Source organism: Amphibalanus amphitrite, unplaced genomic scaffold, assembly GCF_019059575.1.
Source record: "Amphibalanus amphitrite isolate SeventyFive unplaced genomic scaffold, NRLGWU_Aamphi_draft 001211F_arrow, whole genome shotgun sequence".
NCBI classification, from domain to species: domain Eukaryota; kingdom Metazoa; phylum Arthropoda; class Thecostraca; order Balanomorpha; family Balanidae; genus Amphibalanus; species Amphibalanus amphitrite.
The window spans coordinates 156051-168756 of NW_024882705.1; the positions used below are offsets into that span (position 1 = coordinate 156051).

The window sequence follows — 12706 nt, forward strand, 5'->3', positions numbered from 1 at the left end:
GATATAAGTTTGCAACAAACCCTATGTAAACGCGTCTATCGTATCTAAATGAGAGGAAAGCTGGATTCCTAGCGCCATAGGCGGCAAGGAAAGTCATTGAAGGTTGCTTCGATGCGAATAGAGGACGCGCCAGTCGCATTTACAGCCTCGGGCTGCTGGGCTTCCGGCGACAAGGAAATGAATCTGAGTTCTCGCCCTCGGAAACCTTTAACGATGCACTCGGCGTGAGTTGTAATGGCTATTACAATGACTTCGACATGCAGTGTAAACTAAGAGATGTCAGGCTGTGCAAATCCAGTGTGTTGATCGTTTGGCAATGGCATAAATATCCATGTCAAACGGTAAACGCCAAATGGTCCATGGACTGGAAAACTCGAGATAAAATAAAAACCAAGGCCATATATAGGATAAAAACCGCCTCCACATTCACCCCATACGATACGTTTTCGTTCCATCAGAAATGATGTACAAAATGACACTGCAGCGCTACTCCAAAGAAGCACATTGGTAGAGCACGGGCAACATAGCTTGTTATAATCCCAAACGCGTAAAAAGTGAAAACATACGTTGTCGAAACACCAACAAAACGTCAAAAAAGGTGGAATGTGCGTTTTATTGTGAACACGCGACTCATGCGACACTTTGTACCATACGCACGAATAATGTGGCCATTTCAATAGATAAGTGCCACGCGAATATCGTCACATACTTCCCAATCTCTAGCGCGCAGCTCAACTTCACACACCCACAAGACGGTCCGCAATTCATTTCACTACATGTCAGCTTTGCCAGAGACTAATAACAGCATTCAATGTAGTGGAATTGGGGTCAGACTATCAGCACGCCAGGGGATCGCTTCCGTTATATCGTACTTTTTCTGGAAATGTTGCCCATAATGCTAGACTTTCAGTGTTATGGCGAGCCAAATCTTTGCACGTGGATAGTTAAATTGATATTTGAGCCATTTGGAGCGAGGTTTCTATCTACTACTGACATTAAGGCTGAAGTTGCACTGACAAGACGGTACATTCACGACCTTACAAACAGTGGCAGGGTAGGAACATGCTTCTTCTTTGAAAATAGTGCCCCACACATACCCGATAAGGTTGTACGTATTTACGATATACGTTCGCTTTACGACACTGTGCGATTGTGAAATCTACGTCACATATTATCGACCGAGTGCAATAAATATACGACAGGTGACTGTGAAGTAACTTAGTCAACAAGCAAGTGCACAGCTGTGATGCTTGCCGATTGATTGCTTGCACACAACAAAACGTTCACTATGTGACACGAGTTATTTATGAAATTAAAGCTAATTAACTAGAACATGAATAACATTTTTTGGATGACATAGCAACAAATATCATGGACAATGTGTTAGGCAGTTATAAGAAGTGGACATCTTCTAAGGTTCATTGTGCTTCTCTTGTGCGCCATTTCCAAGAAGATGAGGCACTTTGCAATTGGTTTCCAATCAAGTACCTAGGTCAAGGCCAGGTTCAGGTATCTTAGTTTCATGTTAATTACCATAAACGTAGTATGGTAATGATAATTGAAACCTCCTATGGACTCTGCGATCAGATGTTATGTAAAAAAGCAAAACGAAAGAACATCCAGGTGATGATAATGTGACGTCCTGCCGATAGATAAACTATGAATTTGGGCAAAGTCCTTATCACATACTGGTACGTAATGTCTAAACTTGAACTGCCCGAGCAGTGAATGAAACACTAGAGACCAATAGCCTTTAGAGAAATGAACGACATCATACTATCCACCGAACACATAGACACTAACGAAACGTCGCCTGGGGCGAGCTGACTGGGACCTGCTTCTTTGGTATGGAAACGAGATCGTAACTAATCTTATGGGTACCCCATGTCTTGTTCTGTTTAATTAAATATTTATACACCATGGACATAACCCAACTTCCAACAAATTCTCATTACCCTTCAATGATGAAAGGGGAATCAACAAACGTATGAGGCGCCCGAAACTACATAATCCTAGCATTTCGCACGAAAAAAATCCCTTCACAGAACGAAGGAATTCCTTCACGCTATGAAGGTATCCCTTCATCCTCACGCATCGTTCTTGATGAAGACCTTGGGTCGGCTGAATATCCTGATGCCTTCCTCCACTTTCTGAAGCTGCCGCTCTAAATCTGCCCGCTGTGCTACCAGACGAGACGAAGTATGGGCGATGGGGAGCGAACGGAGTTCCGAGAGCAGCGTCACGTGATCTGGGGGCGCAAACAGGCAGGTCACGTGACGTAAGGGATACAGGCGTATACTTATAGGACAATCGATCTGCGGACAACAGGCATATAAAAATGTCATGTGACATGTGTGATCCGAGCGCATGGAACAGGTGATGTCCCGTTCATACACAGAAACAAGTGACTCTTGAGACACAAATTAAAAAAAAAATCGTATGATATTTAGGTGCATTGAGCCTCTCATAGCCTTTACATTTGCCCTGTAGCCTCTCCCCAGTCCCACACAAATTATTTAGCCTCTCCCCAAACCCCCACTCACTCTCTTTAAGCACACTGTAGCCTCTCCCCCCCCCCCACTCACTCTCTCAGAATATAGCCTCTCCCGAGCCCCCCCCCCCCCCCAACTCACTCTCTTTGACCACACCTTAGGTCTATAGCCTCTGCCCAGCCCCCAACTCACTCTCTTTAAGCACGTCGAGCGTCTGTAGCCTCTTTCCAACCCTTCACCTACTCTATAGCCTCTCCCAAGCCTCCCCAACTCACTCTCTTTGACCCCACCCTAGGCCTATAGCCTCTCCCGAGCCTCCCCAACTCACTCTCTTTGACCCCACCCTAGGCCTATAGCCTCTCCCCAGCCCCCCAACTCACTCTCTTTGACCACATCGAGCGTGTGTTGCCTCTCGCCAACCCTTCACCTACTCTATATATAGCCTCTCCCGAGCCTCACCAACTCACTCTCTTTGACCACACCCTAGGTCTATAGCCTCTCCCGAGCCTCCCCCACTAACTCTCTTTGACCACACCCTAGGTCTATAGCCTCTCCCGAGCCTCCCCAACTCACTGTCTTTGAGTACACCCTAGGTCTATAGCTTCTTCCCAGCCCCACACAAACTGTGTAGCCTTTATGAACTCCCAACTCACTCTCTTTAAGCACGTCGAGCGTCTGTAGCCTCTCCCCAGCCCCACACAAACTGTTCCCAACTCACTCTCTTTGAGCACATCGAGCGTCTGTAGCCTCTCCCCGTCTGCCATCCGAATATGTCCCGGGGGACAGGCCGGGTCGGGGGCTGACTCGATCCGTCTTCGCTCTTCGTCTGCCCACTGCTGTTGACGACGGACTAAGTATCTGGGGAGAGAGGGTTAGATGGACGGGGTCAGTATGGGGTCATGCAGGTCAGTAGTAGGTCATTTGTGCTGACGACGTACTAGGTATCTGGGGAGAGACCAGAGGGACAGGTCATTTTGGGGTCATGCGGGTCAGTAGTAGGTCATTTCGAGTCAGTTCATTGCTGTTGACGAACTAGGCATCTGAGGGAGGGACCAGACTAGGGACAAGTCATTTCACTGGCAGGGCAAGCTGAGGGAGAGACACAGGTGGGTCAATAGTGAATCATTGGGTCAGTCCATTGTACTCCGGCCCTGTTTCACGGCACTACGCTGCAGAGCGATACGCGTAGCGGTGTATTGGGTTTCCATGGAAACATCAACAAACTCAGACGCTCGCAACGCTGGAGCGTCGAGCCGAATTCGTCTCGCACGCCGCACCAATACAGCAGCGTAGCGCAGCGTCGGGCCGTGAGACAGGGCCCAGGTACCCAGGGGAGGTGTCAGAGAGGTTAGAGGGGCAAGGTGATTGTGAGGTCACTGGGTAGCTGTTTGTTTAGTGAGTTTAGTGTGGTAGGTTTAGGGAGTTTGGTGAGAAGTTTAGTGGGTCATTTATAGTCAGCCCATTGTTTGGTGCCGCTGCACTAGGCACCAGGTGATAATTCTGGAGGTTTAGGGCGCTCGGAGCTGATAGTAGCACACATATACCTAGGGCCTAGGGGAGGTGTGTGGGTGGGAGGTATTGGGGGTCATTGCAGGGTCGTGGAGGTCATTTAGGGTGAGCCATTTGCCGCTGGCGGGCGCAACCAGGTACTTGAGAGATAGGGGAGAGCTGGGGTGGGTGGGCTAGGGGATCACGATGGGTACACTCGGGGAAGGGCCATTTGAGTGAATCACTCGTGGGTTATAAGAGGTCACCAGCGAGTGATTAGGAGCGCAAGTCAGAGTAGGTATTCAATTTTAACATGGTACTCCAGCGAATAGTTCGCCGATCTCTTCCTACAGTACTCCAGCGAATAGTTGGCCGCTCTCTTGCTAGGTGCTGACTGAGTGAAACTATGCAAGGTCATACAGCTGTTTTCTTTTTACAAATTTAGTCCGAACCTTTTGAATGGAAAGCTTCAGAAGGAGTCAATGACAGAGCCATCGCCAAAAACAGTCTGTTGGTTCCGATCTAAAAATATCTAACTCACAACACAGACCCCCAATAATCCACTTAACTAAGTTATAAATCACCAACATCGCCATCCCATCCTCTCCCCGCCCACCCACCTGGGCAGAGATCCGGGCTGCGTCTTGGGCTTCACTACCGCCGCCTCCTCCCCACGCCGGGGTACACTCCTAGCTCTTCGTGACCGCTGGGAGGCCATTCGACGGTTCAGTCTCACAAAGTCTTTTGGTGTCTCTGATGACTCTTGTGAGGAGGGATGAGAACCCGGTGCTGTCTTGCCGGGAGTGTGAGAGGGAGAATGGTTGGATGAGGTATTGGTAGGGTTTGGAGAATCGTCGATGGGTGGTGGATGGGAGATGGGCGCCACACGTGATGCTGCGTCATTTCTTGTCGACACCACGCCACGTTTGTCACCTGATCGCATCGCGCCGTGCTCGTCTCCAGCACGCGCCAGTTTCGTCACACTTTGCGACTTCCGCTTGTTGAGCAGACGGTTGGGTGCTTCAGGCGCAGCACGAGCGGCAGCACCATCTCGTAGCGTCTCAGATGACTTGAACTTCCGACTGTTGACAATAGATGGCGCTCGGTACGGTGCTTTCGCTCGCTCTAACGCCTGTTCTCGGAAACTGAGTCGGGTTTCATCACTGAACCTCGTCACGGGAGGCTCAGATACCCTTCCTGTCGACGCTGCCCCCCTTGACATGTCCTGTCGGCTAGAAGAATACAGCTGACGGACTTCAGAGGTCAACTCGCGTGTGCTGCCATCTGTTGGTGACCGCCGTAAACTACCGATGAGCGCTCTGATTCGCTCACGACGCAGGTCGCTTTCAGATGAGCGGTCTGATATGTTTCCATTGGGTATGTTGAGGCGAACAGAGCGAGTAGGATTGTCTTCAACGTCGCCGCCTCCGTCTCCGTTATGAGTTCGGTCAGGCCACGACGGTGCCGAGGAGAGTGAAGGAATTCCTTCACCGCCGTTGGTGTGGGATGAAGGAAATCTCTCGCCATTTGTGGCGTGTGAAGGGAATGCTTCGCGGGTCCGGTTTCGTGAAGGGATTCCTTCATCATCGAAAGGCGAAGACAGCCGATCGCCGTTGAGGGTCCTGGTAGATTGGTTATTGTTCATCACGCTCCCTGAATGATTGTGCCGACTTGCAGCTGATGCAGCATGCATCTGGTACTGATTCAAGTCAGCTGCAGAAGAAGTCAAAGTTGCTCCTGAAGACAAGCTCCCGGAACCGATATCACCAGACGAAGACACCCGTCGAAAGCCACGCGGTGAAGGAATCCCTTCATCACACACACGAAATCCTTCCTTTGGTGAAGTTATCCCTTCACCCGGTGAAGGAAACCTTCCGTTTTCAGCCGGCACGTGCTGCCTGCCTGGCGAGATGACCCTGACCCCACGCACGCCCTCGACTGCCGAGAGGTCACCGTTCAGCTGACCCAGGTCAATGTGACGGCGCGGAGAGCCGGGGCTGGCCACGAACGACGCAGCTGAGGATGATGACTTGGAGTGACTGAGCGCTTCCTGGAAAAGAAGGATAAAAACCATCGTCAGCTGTCATCTTAGATGCAACACGGGATTTGCTGGAAAACGGTAATGTCATAGCATAAGGTAATGTGTTCGACTAAACCTTGTAATATTTTCATATAAAATTCAGCTTCAATGTTTGAATTGACAGATTCAATGAGATCACAGGTCCGCGCTAGAACAGCCTGTTGCATAGGCCTCTACCACTACCTCCCGATCCCAAAAATGGCAGTTAACCAGTAACCACCAAACATATCCCAATCCATAACACATTCCCTTCTCTTCCCATCCCGCAGCCTGATTGGCTGACCTCAGTGACGCCATTGATGGGCAGAGCTCTCATTGGCTGTCGTCCTCCGCCGCTGTGACGACCGTGGCTGCGATTGGTCCGTAGTTTTTCACGAGCGTTGACACACTCGGTACCACCTGTCGAGCGAAGAGTAGTTGTTGGTTCAAAGAACATCCTGCCATTAGCAGAACTGAGTAATTCAAGTAAGAAGGTGTTAGAAATAGGCATGTGTTTGTCAGTGTTTGTGAAATAGGTGCAGTGTTTGTCAAAACTGTGACTTTTTTACCCGTGTCTCTGTCTTGAAAAACGTGAAAATCGTATCTCGTTACTCCGTTCGTTATTCTAGATACCAGTATAACGCCTTTTGGGGTGACTAACGGAGCGAGCGAGAGGGTGGACCTTGCACGTGCGAAATTGCGAGGGGTACCTCCAACTGACTTGTGCACGGCACCCTACTAACCGGTCTCTAGCGATGTGCCAAATTTGGGCACAATTGGCCCAGCCGTTCTCGAGATCTGGAAGCGGCACCCTGCACGTGCGCACGTGCAAAATGGGTCCCAACTGACTTGTGCACGGCACCCTACTAACTGCTCCGTAACCGTGTACCAAATTTGAGCGCAATCGGTCGAGCCGTTCTCGAGATCTGGAAACGACCCCTGCACGTGCGCACGTGCAGCAGCGCCCCAACTCTGGCACATGGATATGCAGTGCCTAGTGGGTGCCTACCTACATGCCAACTTTCAGCGCAATCGGCCCAGTAGTTACCGAGATATTGCAACAATTACAAAAGTGACACCTCTTCGTTTTGCACGTGGCACGTGCATAAGGGGTCACCCACATGCATCGGGAATAGTCCAATACTTGGTAGAAGGAATGAAGCTACCCTACAAAAATTACCGCATGTAAATCGGTCAAGTGGTTGCTGAGATATAAGCGTCGCAAAAGCGTGACCACGGCCGGCCGGCCGCTCATACTCAGAAATTTCCGTTAATCTAAGGAAAGACTACGCTCGCTTCGCTCGCTCCGTAATAATGTAGCGGAAGTTCGTTGCTCTGTCCCTCTGCAATGCACACTTAGTGATGCGTATTTTACACACTTCTAGGACGAACCACAAAGTAAAACCGTCAAGAACTATCTAAGACTAGCTATAACCGCCAAGATTTTGGGCCCACCAACAAAGTCCACGGGACCACCTGCTCCGACGCGTTAAGTGGAAGATCTAAGAAGGTTCCGTCGGCCGCTCCGTAAGCCGAGCAGCTGATGAAACACCAAAATTTACCGCTCACGAGCGACTGGTCAGCGGCGGCGGCCGTTGCCTTATATCATGTTCCAGAGTGGTGCCTCGAGTTAAACGACTGTGCCTTTGCACCATTCTGCTATCACCTTGTTGCTATAGTGTACTGCAAGTTTCACTGAATATCTATGCTCTATTTCCTGCGTACGTTTGGTTCCTTAATAAACATTGTGTCTGTGAAAAAGAAGCCTCCAGGTGAAGCCCCGTCGGGCTAGGACACGCCGGACCTAGATCTCCAAAAGAAGACCGACAGCATAGGACGGGAAGTTACTGGGGGAGCTGAGACGAGGCACCGGCAGGCTGGGGCCGAGGAGCCGCCCCAAAGACTGACTGGAATGTATAGCGTGGGACTGAATAGGACGCTGGGATAAACCCTGGCCTTGGATGAAGGTATCTAGCTCCTTTCATTCACGCTCTAGCCTTTGCCTGAGAAGGGGCGTTTTCGGCCACATCCATTTATTTGCGTGTGTTGAGAAAACTAAAACACTGTGCCACGGATGCTTGGTATAACCTTTCATTATGCACATTGCACAATACCAGGCTACATGTATCTCGCAGGGGTGGAATCTGAAAGCAGGGGGCCGGAGGGCAAATTAGTAAAGTGATTACTAAGTCCTCACCCTTCCAATGCCTCTAACAGGTCAATTATCACATGACAATATCAAAAGCCTTCAGCAAGTCGCCCCAGGCGCCCTGTTTTCAGACTCCACACTTGCAGGTAGCATATGCTACCTATATACCTATATACCCATGCCCCTGACACCATCAGCTGCCTTCTGGGCCTCGTTTCATAAAGAGAGTCTGTAACTTACGGCCGGTTTTTGGACTTGTATTGCAAGTGCATGTGAAGAGATAAAGTTATTTCCCCCTCTCCCTTCTGTTCTTGCCTACAAGATAAATCAATTCAACGATTCAAATGATCGTCATCGCTTCACAAGCGCTTGCAATTCAAGACCAAAACCGACGTAAGTTACAGACTCGCTTTGTGAAAGGAGGCCCAGCTGCTCTCACCTGCTGTCACAGAAGGGAGGCCTGGAGCGACTGCGGCCGGTGGGGAAGGCTGACCCAGCAGGAACCCCACCGTACCACCGGTGTGCTGCTGCCAGATCTTCCGTGCCTCTGGCCGCACACGGAACGGCCGGCACGGCATGTCACGACCCCCAGCCGTGAGATCGTCGTGGCTGCTGGATGCGACGCTATCTTTTGGGGGCGCTTGATGCTGCCGTCTGCCGGGCATTGCTTGCCTACTGGAAAGAGGTGGGGGGTAATACCAACTGAGCTACAGGACCAACAGGGCTGTCTCATCCCTATCTCCGTAACGTGTCGTGTGCGACCAATGACGTCACGGCATTGCGGCGTTCTGATTGGGCGGCAGCTCCGAATCGCCCGACTGGTGGTCCCCGCTCGACAAGCGCACGTGCGCCGACTATAGGCATTTGTAGTGGCATTGACGGCAGAAAAAAGTGAGTTAATGCAGAGCTCTGAATATACTTGAATAGTGTCTAAGCCGTTAGTAATACGTAAAAACGTCAGATAGGTTTCTTGTTTGTCTTGATTTGAGCTTTAATATGATATGATTTTTACCTTAGTGTCGAGTCTGGCAGCTATGTGGGAGAGCCCTAAAGTTGGGTCATTTTCCATAGAATTGCATTACAGCCGTCCGACGCTTCGTACCTGTGACGTCACGGAAATCGCTGCTTTGGCCTAATGAGCATACCTTCTATATAGGGCCTTGCAGGACCAATATGATTATTATGATATATATTTATCCATACGATGAATTATATCCAATATCTGGCCTAGGACAGTCGGGCACACTGTGGTATTTCCGATCCATTTATGGAAACGTTTCCATTTTTGGAACAATGTTCCAAAAATGGATACGCCGTTTCCAAAAATAGAAACGGTCTGTTCCATAAATGGAGACGCTGTGTGCATCGCTACCTTTAAAGCAAACTGGGCATTGATTGGTGCAATTTGGCATGCGCAGGATGCCACCAATCGACAGCCAGTATTCTAGTTTATGTTCCTGTTCTCCGACTTTCCGATCAGAAAACCGAAAGTTGACGAACGAGGCGATGCTTATAACATGTCGACGTGATAAAAAAATTCACACGTTTTTCTAATCGAAAATAATAACATTTATGAATGTTTTGTACAAAAAATAACGTTTTTAACAGACTACTGAAAGACTGGCCGATTGATTGGAACAACCACATCACTGGGAACTTCAGTTTTTCATTCATTTTCACGCTGCATTTTCCGGTGTACTAGCGGCCTGGTGGTCGTCAATCTTTGATTAAATCGCATGAAAGTTGTTGCAAAGCCCTATTTGGAGACTTAAGTGGGCATTTTATGATATTTCAAATGTGCTGAATATGATCGTAGGCTCGGATCAACGTAAATCTCCGTGCACATACGTAAAAAGCAGGATGGAAGTAAGGTCTGCACCGTCGTCACACCAAATACCGTTGTATTCTGACGATGAATTTATTCATTCTAGCTCATGTGTAACATTGATATCAATTTTATATATTGAAATGATATCTACGCTTTATGTATTGCCCACTTTGGACCACATCTGTCCAGTAGTTTCTGGGAAATCTTAGTTTTAGTTGACTTTTGAATGTGCTCAAGTTGCGGCACGTAATGTATTATTATCGAACCCGACGTCCAAGCTAACTGCCGAGAGCCGAGATGCTAAACCAGTCCCAAAACATCAAATTTTTAGTTGCATGTGAATTTTAAAAACACATTAAAGCTAAGTTTGCACACATTTGAACTTCAGTGTTTCTATTTTTGGAACATCGGCGTTTCCATTTTTGGAAACTAAGTCTCCATAAATGGATACGATTCAGGAGGATTTTAAAGACGTGAATTTGAATGCATACGACAGCTTTCCATGCAAGAAGACAAGTGCTTTTGGTGTATCTGAGCTTGTTTTAAGCGAAACAGTTGTTATACATCAAATCCAGCCACCCTTGGCAAGAAAATATGTGCGGAGATGTTAGCGTTTCTATTTATGGAATGAGCGTTTCCATTTTTGGAACAGAAGAGTAGTCAAAATTGGAAACGTTTCCAATAATAGAAACGTCTCCATAAATGAATCGGAGATACCACAGTGCGCCCGACTGAGGATTTCCGTAGATTAGAGATCCATTCCATTGATTCCAGAAATGAGAAATACCAAGAAGGATCACTTATCAAGTATCAACCATGCATGGCAAAACATTACAAAATAATAAAATAAAATCACAGTGCGAATAAAACTATAAAAATTTGATAAAATCCAACACACTTTACTCCAGTGCCCCGCCGGTCGAATGTTTACAAAATAAGAGCGTTTCTGGCGCATATGTTACATGTCTTTCAAGGATTTGGAAAATAACTTGTCAATTCAGCAGCAACGAATATTACCTTCCAAATAAGCGGGCCACATATATACGATTCCAGGACAAAAAGTCAAAAGACAAAATGTCAAAAGACAAAAAGTCAAATGCAAAAAGTCAAAATGGATGAAAGTCAAATGGAAAAAAGTCAAATGGATAAAAGTCAAAACGGATAAAAGTCAAAAGACAAAAAGTCAAATGGCAAAAAGTCAAAACGTCCAAAAGTCAAAAATGCAAAAAGTCAAATGGTAAAAAGTCAAAATGGCGAAAAGTCAAAAACGCAAAAAGTCAAAAGCAAAAAGTCAAATGGCGAAAAGTCAAAATGGCAATAAGTCAAAAACGCAAAAAGTCAAAAGCAAAAAGTCAAATGGCAAAAAGTCAAAATGGCGAAAAGTCAAAAACGAAAAAAGTCAAAAGCAAAAAAGTCAAATGGCAAAAAGTCAAAATGGCGAAAAGTCAAAAACGCAAAAAGTCAAAAGCAAAAAGTCAAATGGCAAAAAGTCAAAAAACGCGAAAAGTCAAAATGATAAAAATCAAATGGAAAAAGTCAAATAAGAAAAAGTCAAAAGTAAAAAGTCATATAGGTATCTAAAAAACCATAAGACACCGCTCGCTCGTAATTAACCCTATGGCGTTGCATGGAAAAAAATGAGTTCAAACTGCCTCGAGCCCGGCTCCAACATTGAGAAAGTTCCAGCGCCAGTGCTCCCACATGTAATAATAACCTGTGAATCATTTTCATTTTATTACTTAATGGATTCGTTCATTAAAATATGTTCATTTCTTTTAACCAAATTTCTATAAACCCAGCGCGTTGGATGCTGGACCAGTCAGCGATGACCGTACAGAGACCAGAGAGCGTGAGTGGACGGAGGGGACCGCGTCCAGTCTATCGGGCACGTTTAAACTTTCAGATAAAACTTTGCCATAGCACTGGAATTGCACGATGGGGCAGTGGTGACCCGGGAACGTTTGAAAAGTTGATGGGGTAGGTTGAAAGTTGAGGGGACAAAAATTGCAACTCAAAATTTTGAAATTATCTCGTCTTTTGTATTTTTTACTTTAAGTCCATTGACGTCATTTAAAGGTAGTGTGCCACCTTTGAAAGATTTCCCATTTTATTTTTCCTAGGATAAGAAGCTTCTGTTTTTACCTAATATCGCAAAAAAAATCAAAAATGGGCCTGGAATAGTGCCTTTTTCGCCTAAAAGTTTATCGGTTTTTAGATATGTATAACAACTGTAGTGGGCTCACCTGTAAACAGGCATCGGCAACAATCGCGAATGCGGCGCACATGTGACAATAAGCAAAGGTCATTATAGTGTTACGACCATACGACGTACGGGAATGAGTTATCAGCTGTCTAATCGTAGACAACACAATGTCGACTTCGAGCCTTTAACTGTAAGCCTGTATTGGTATTGTTTCTTTTATTTGGCTGTCGAACATTATTTATGGTTTGAAATATGATTTTATGTAAAATAATTGATATGAAAAAGCCGTCTCATAAGTTATGACCCCATTTCACCACACGCAAGTGGCAGAAATGACAATGATCAGCTGACGCATTTTTCTTGGCCAAAGTCAGAGCGCGCAGCCCGACGCACCACCACCGCACCACAAAGTATGAGCAGAAGCCGCGCCCAAAGCCAGGGCCCCGGTAACGTGAGGTAGCCGAGTCGGGGCAGCGTGCGCTGACCC

The 12706-nt window shown here is 47.1% G+C and overlaps 1 protein-coding gene across 3 annotated transcripts; it reads right to left on the reverse strand.

The window, feature by feature from the left end:
- Nucleotides 1-595: 595 nt before the first annotated feature.
- On the reverse strand, nt 596-11006 carry LOC122371159. Of its 3 annotated transcripts, none has more exons than XM_043347293.1 (6): nt 10915-11006; nt 8628-8863; nt 6344-6459; nt 4601-6030; nt 3211-3350; nt 596-2248 (listed from the first exon to the last, which is right to left on the reverse strand). In XM_043347293.1, the coding sequence occupies exons 2-6, from the start codon at nt 8851-8853 to the stop codon at nt 2088-2090; spliced, it is 2073 nt and encodes a 690-aa protein (XP_043203228.1). In that variant the 5' UTR covers nt 8854-8863; nt 10915-11006; the 3' UTR covers nt 596-2087. The 3 variants fall into 3 exon arrangements, with proteins under 3 accessions (XP_043203228.1, XP_043203230.1, XP_043203229.1); XM_043347295.1 differs by having other exon boundaries at nt 8628-8860; nt 10915-10958; XM_043347294.1 differs by having other exon boundaries at nt 10920-10946.
- Nucleotides 11007-12706: the final 1700 nt, after the last annotated feature.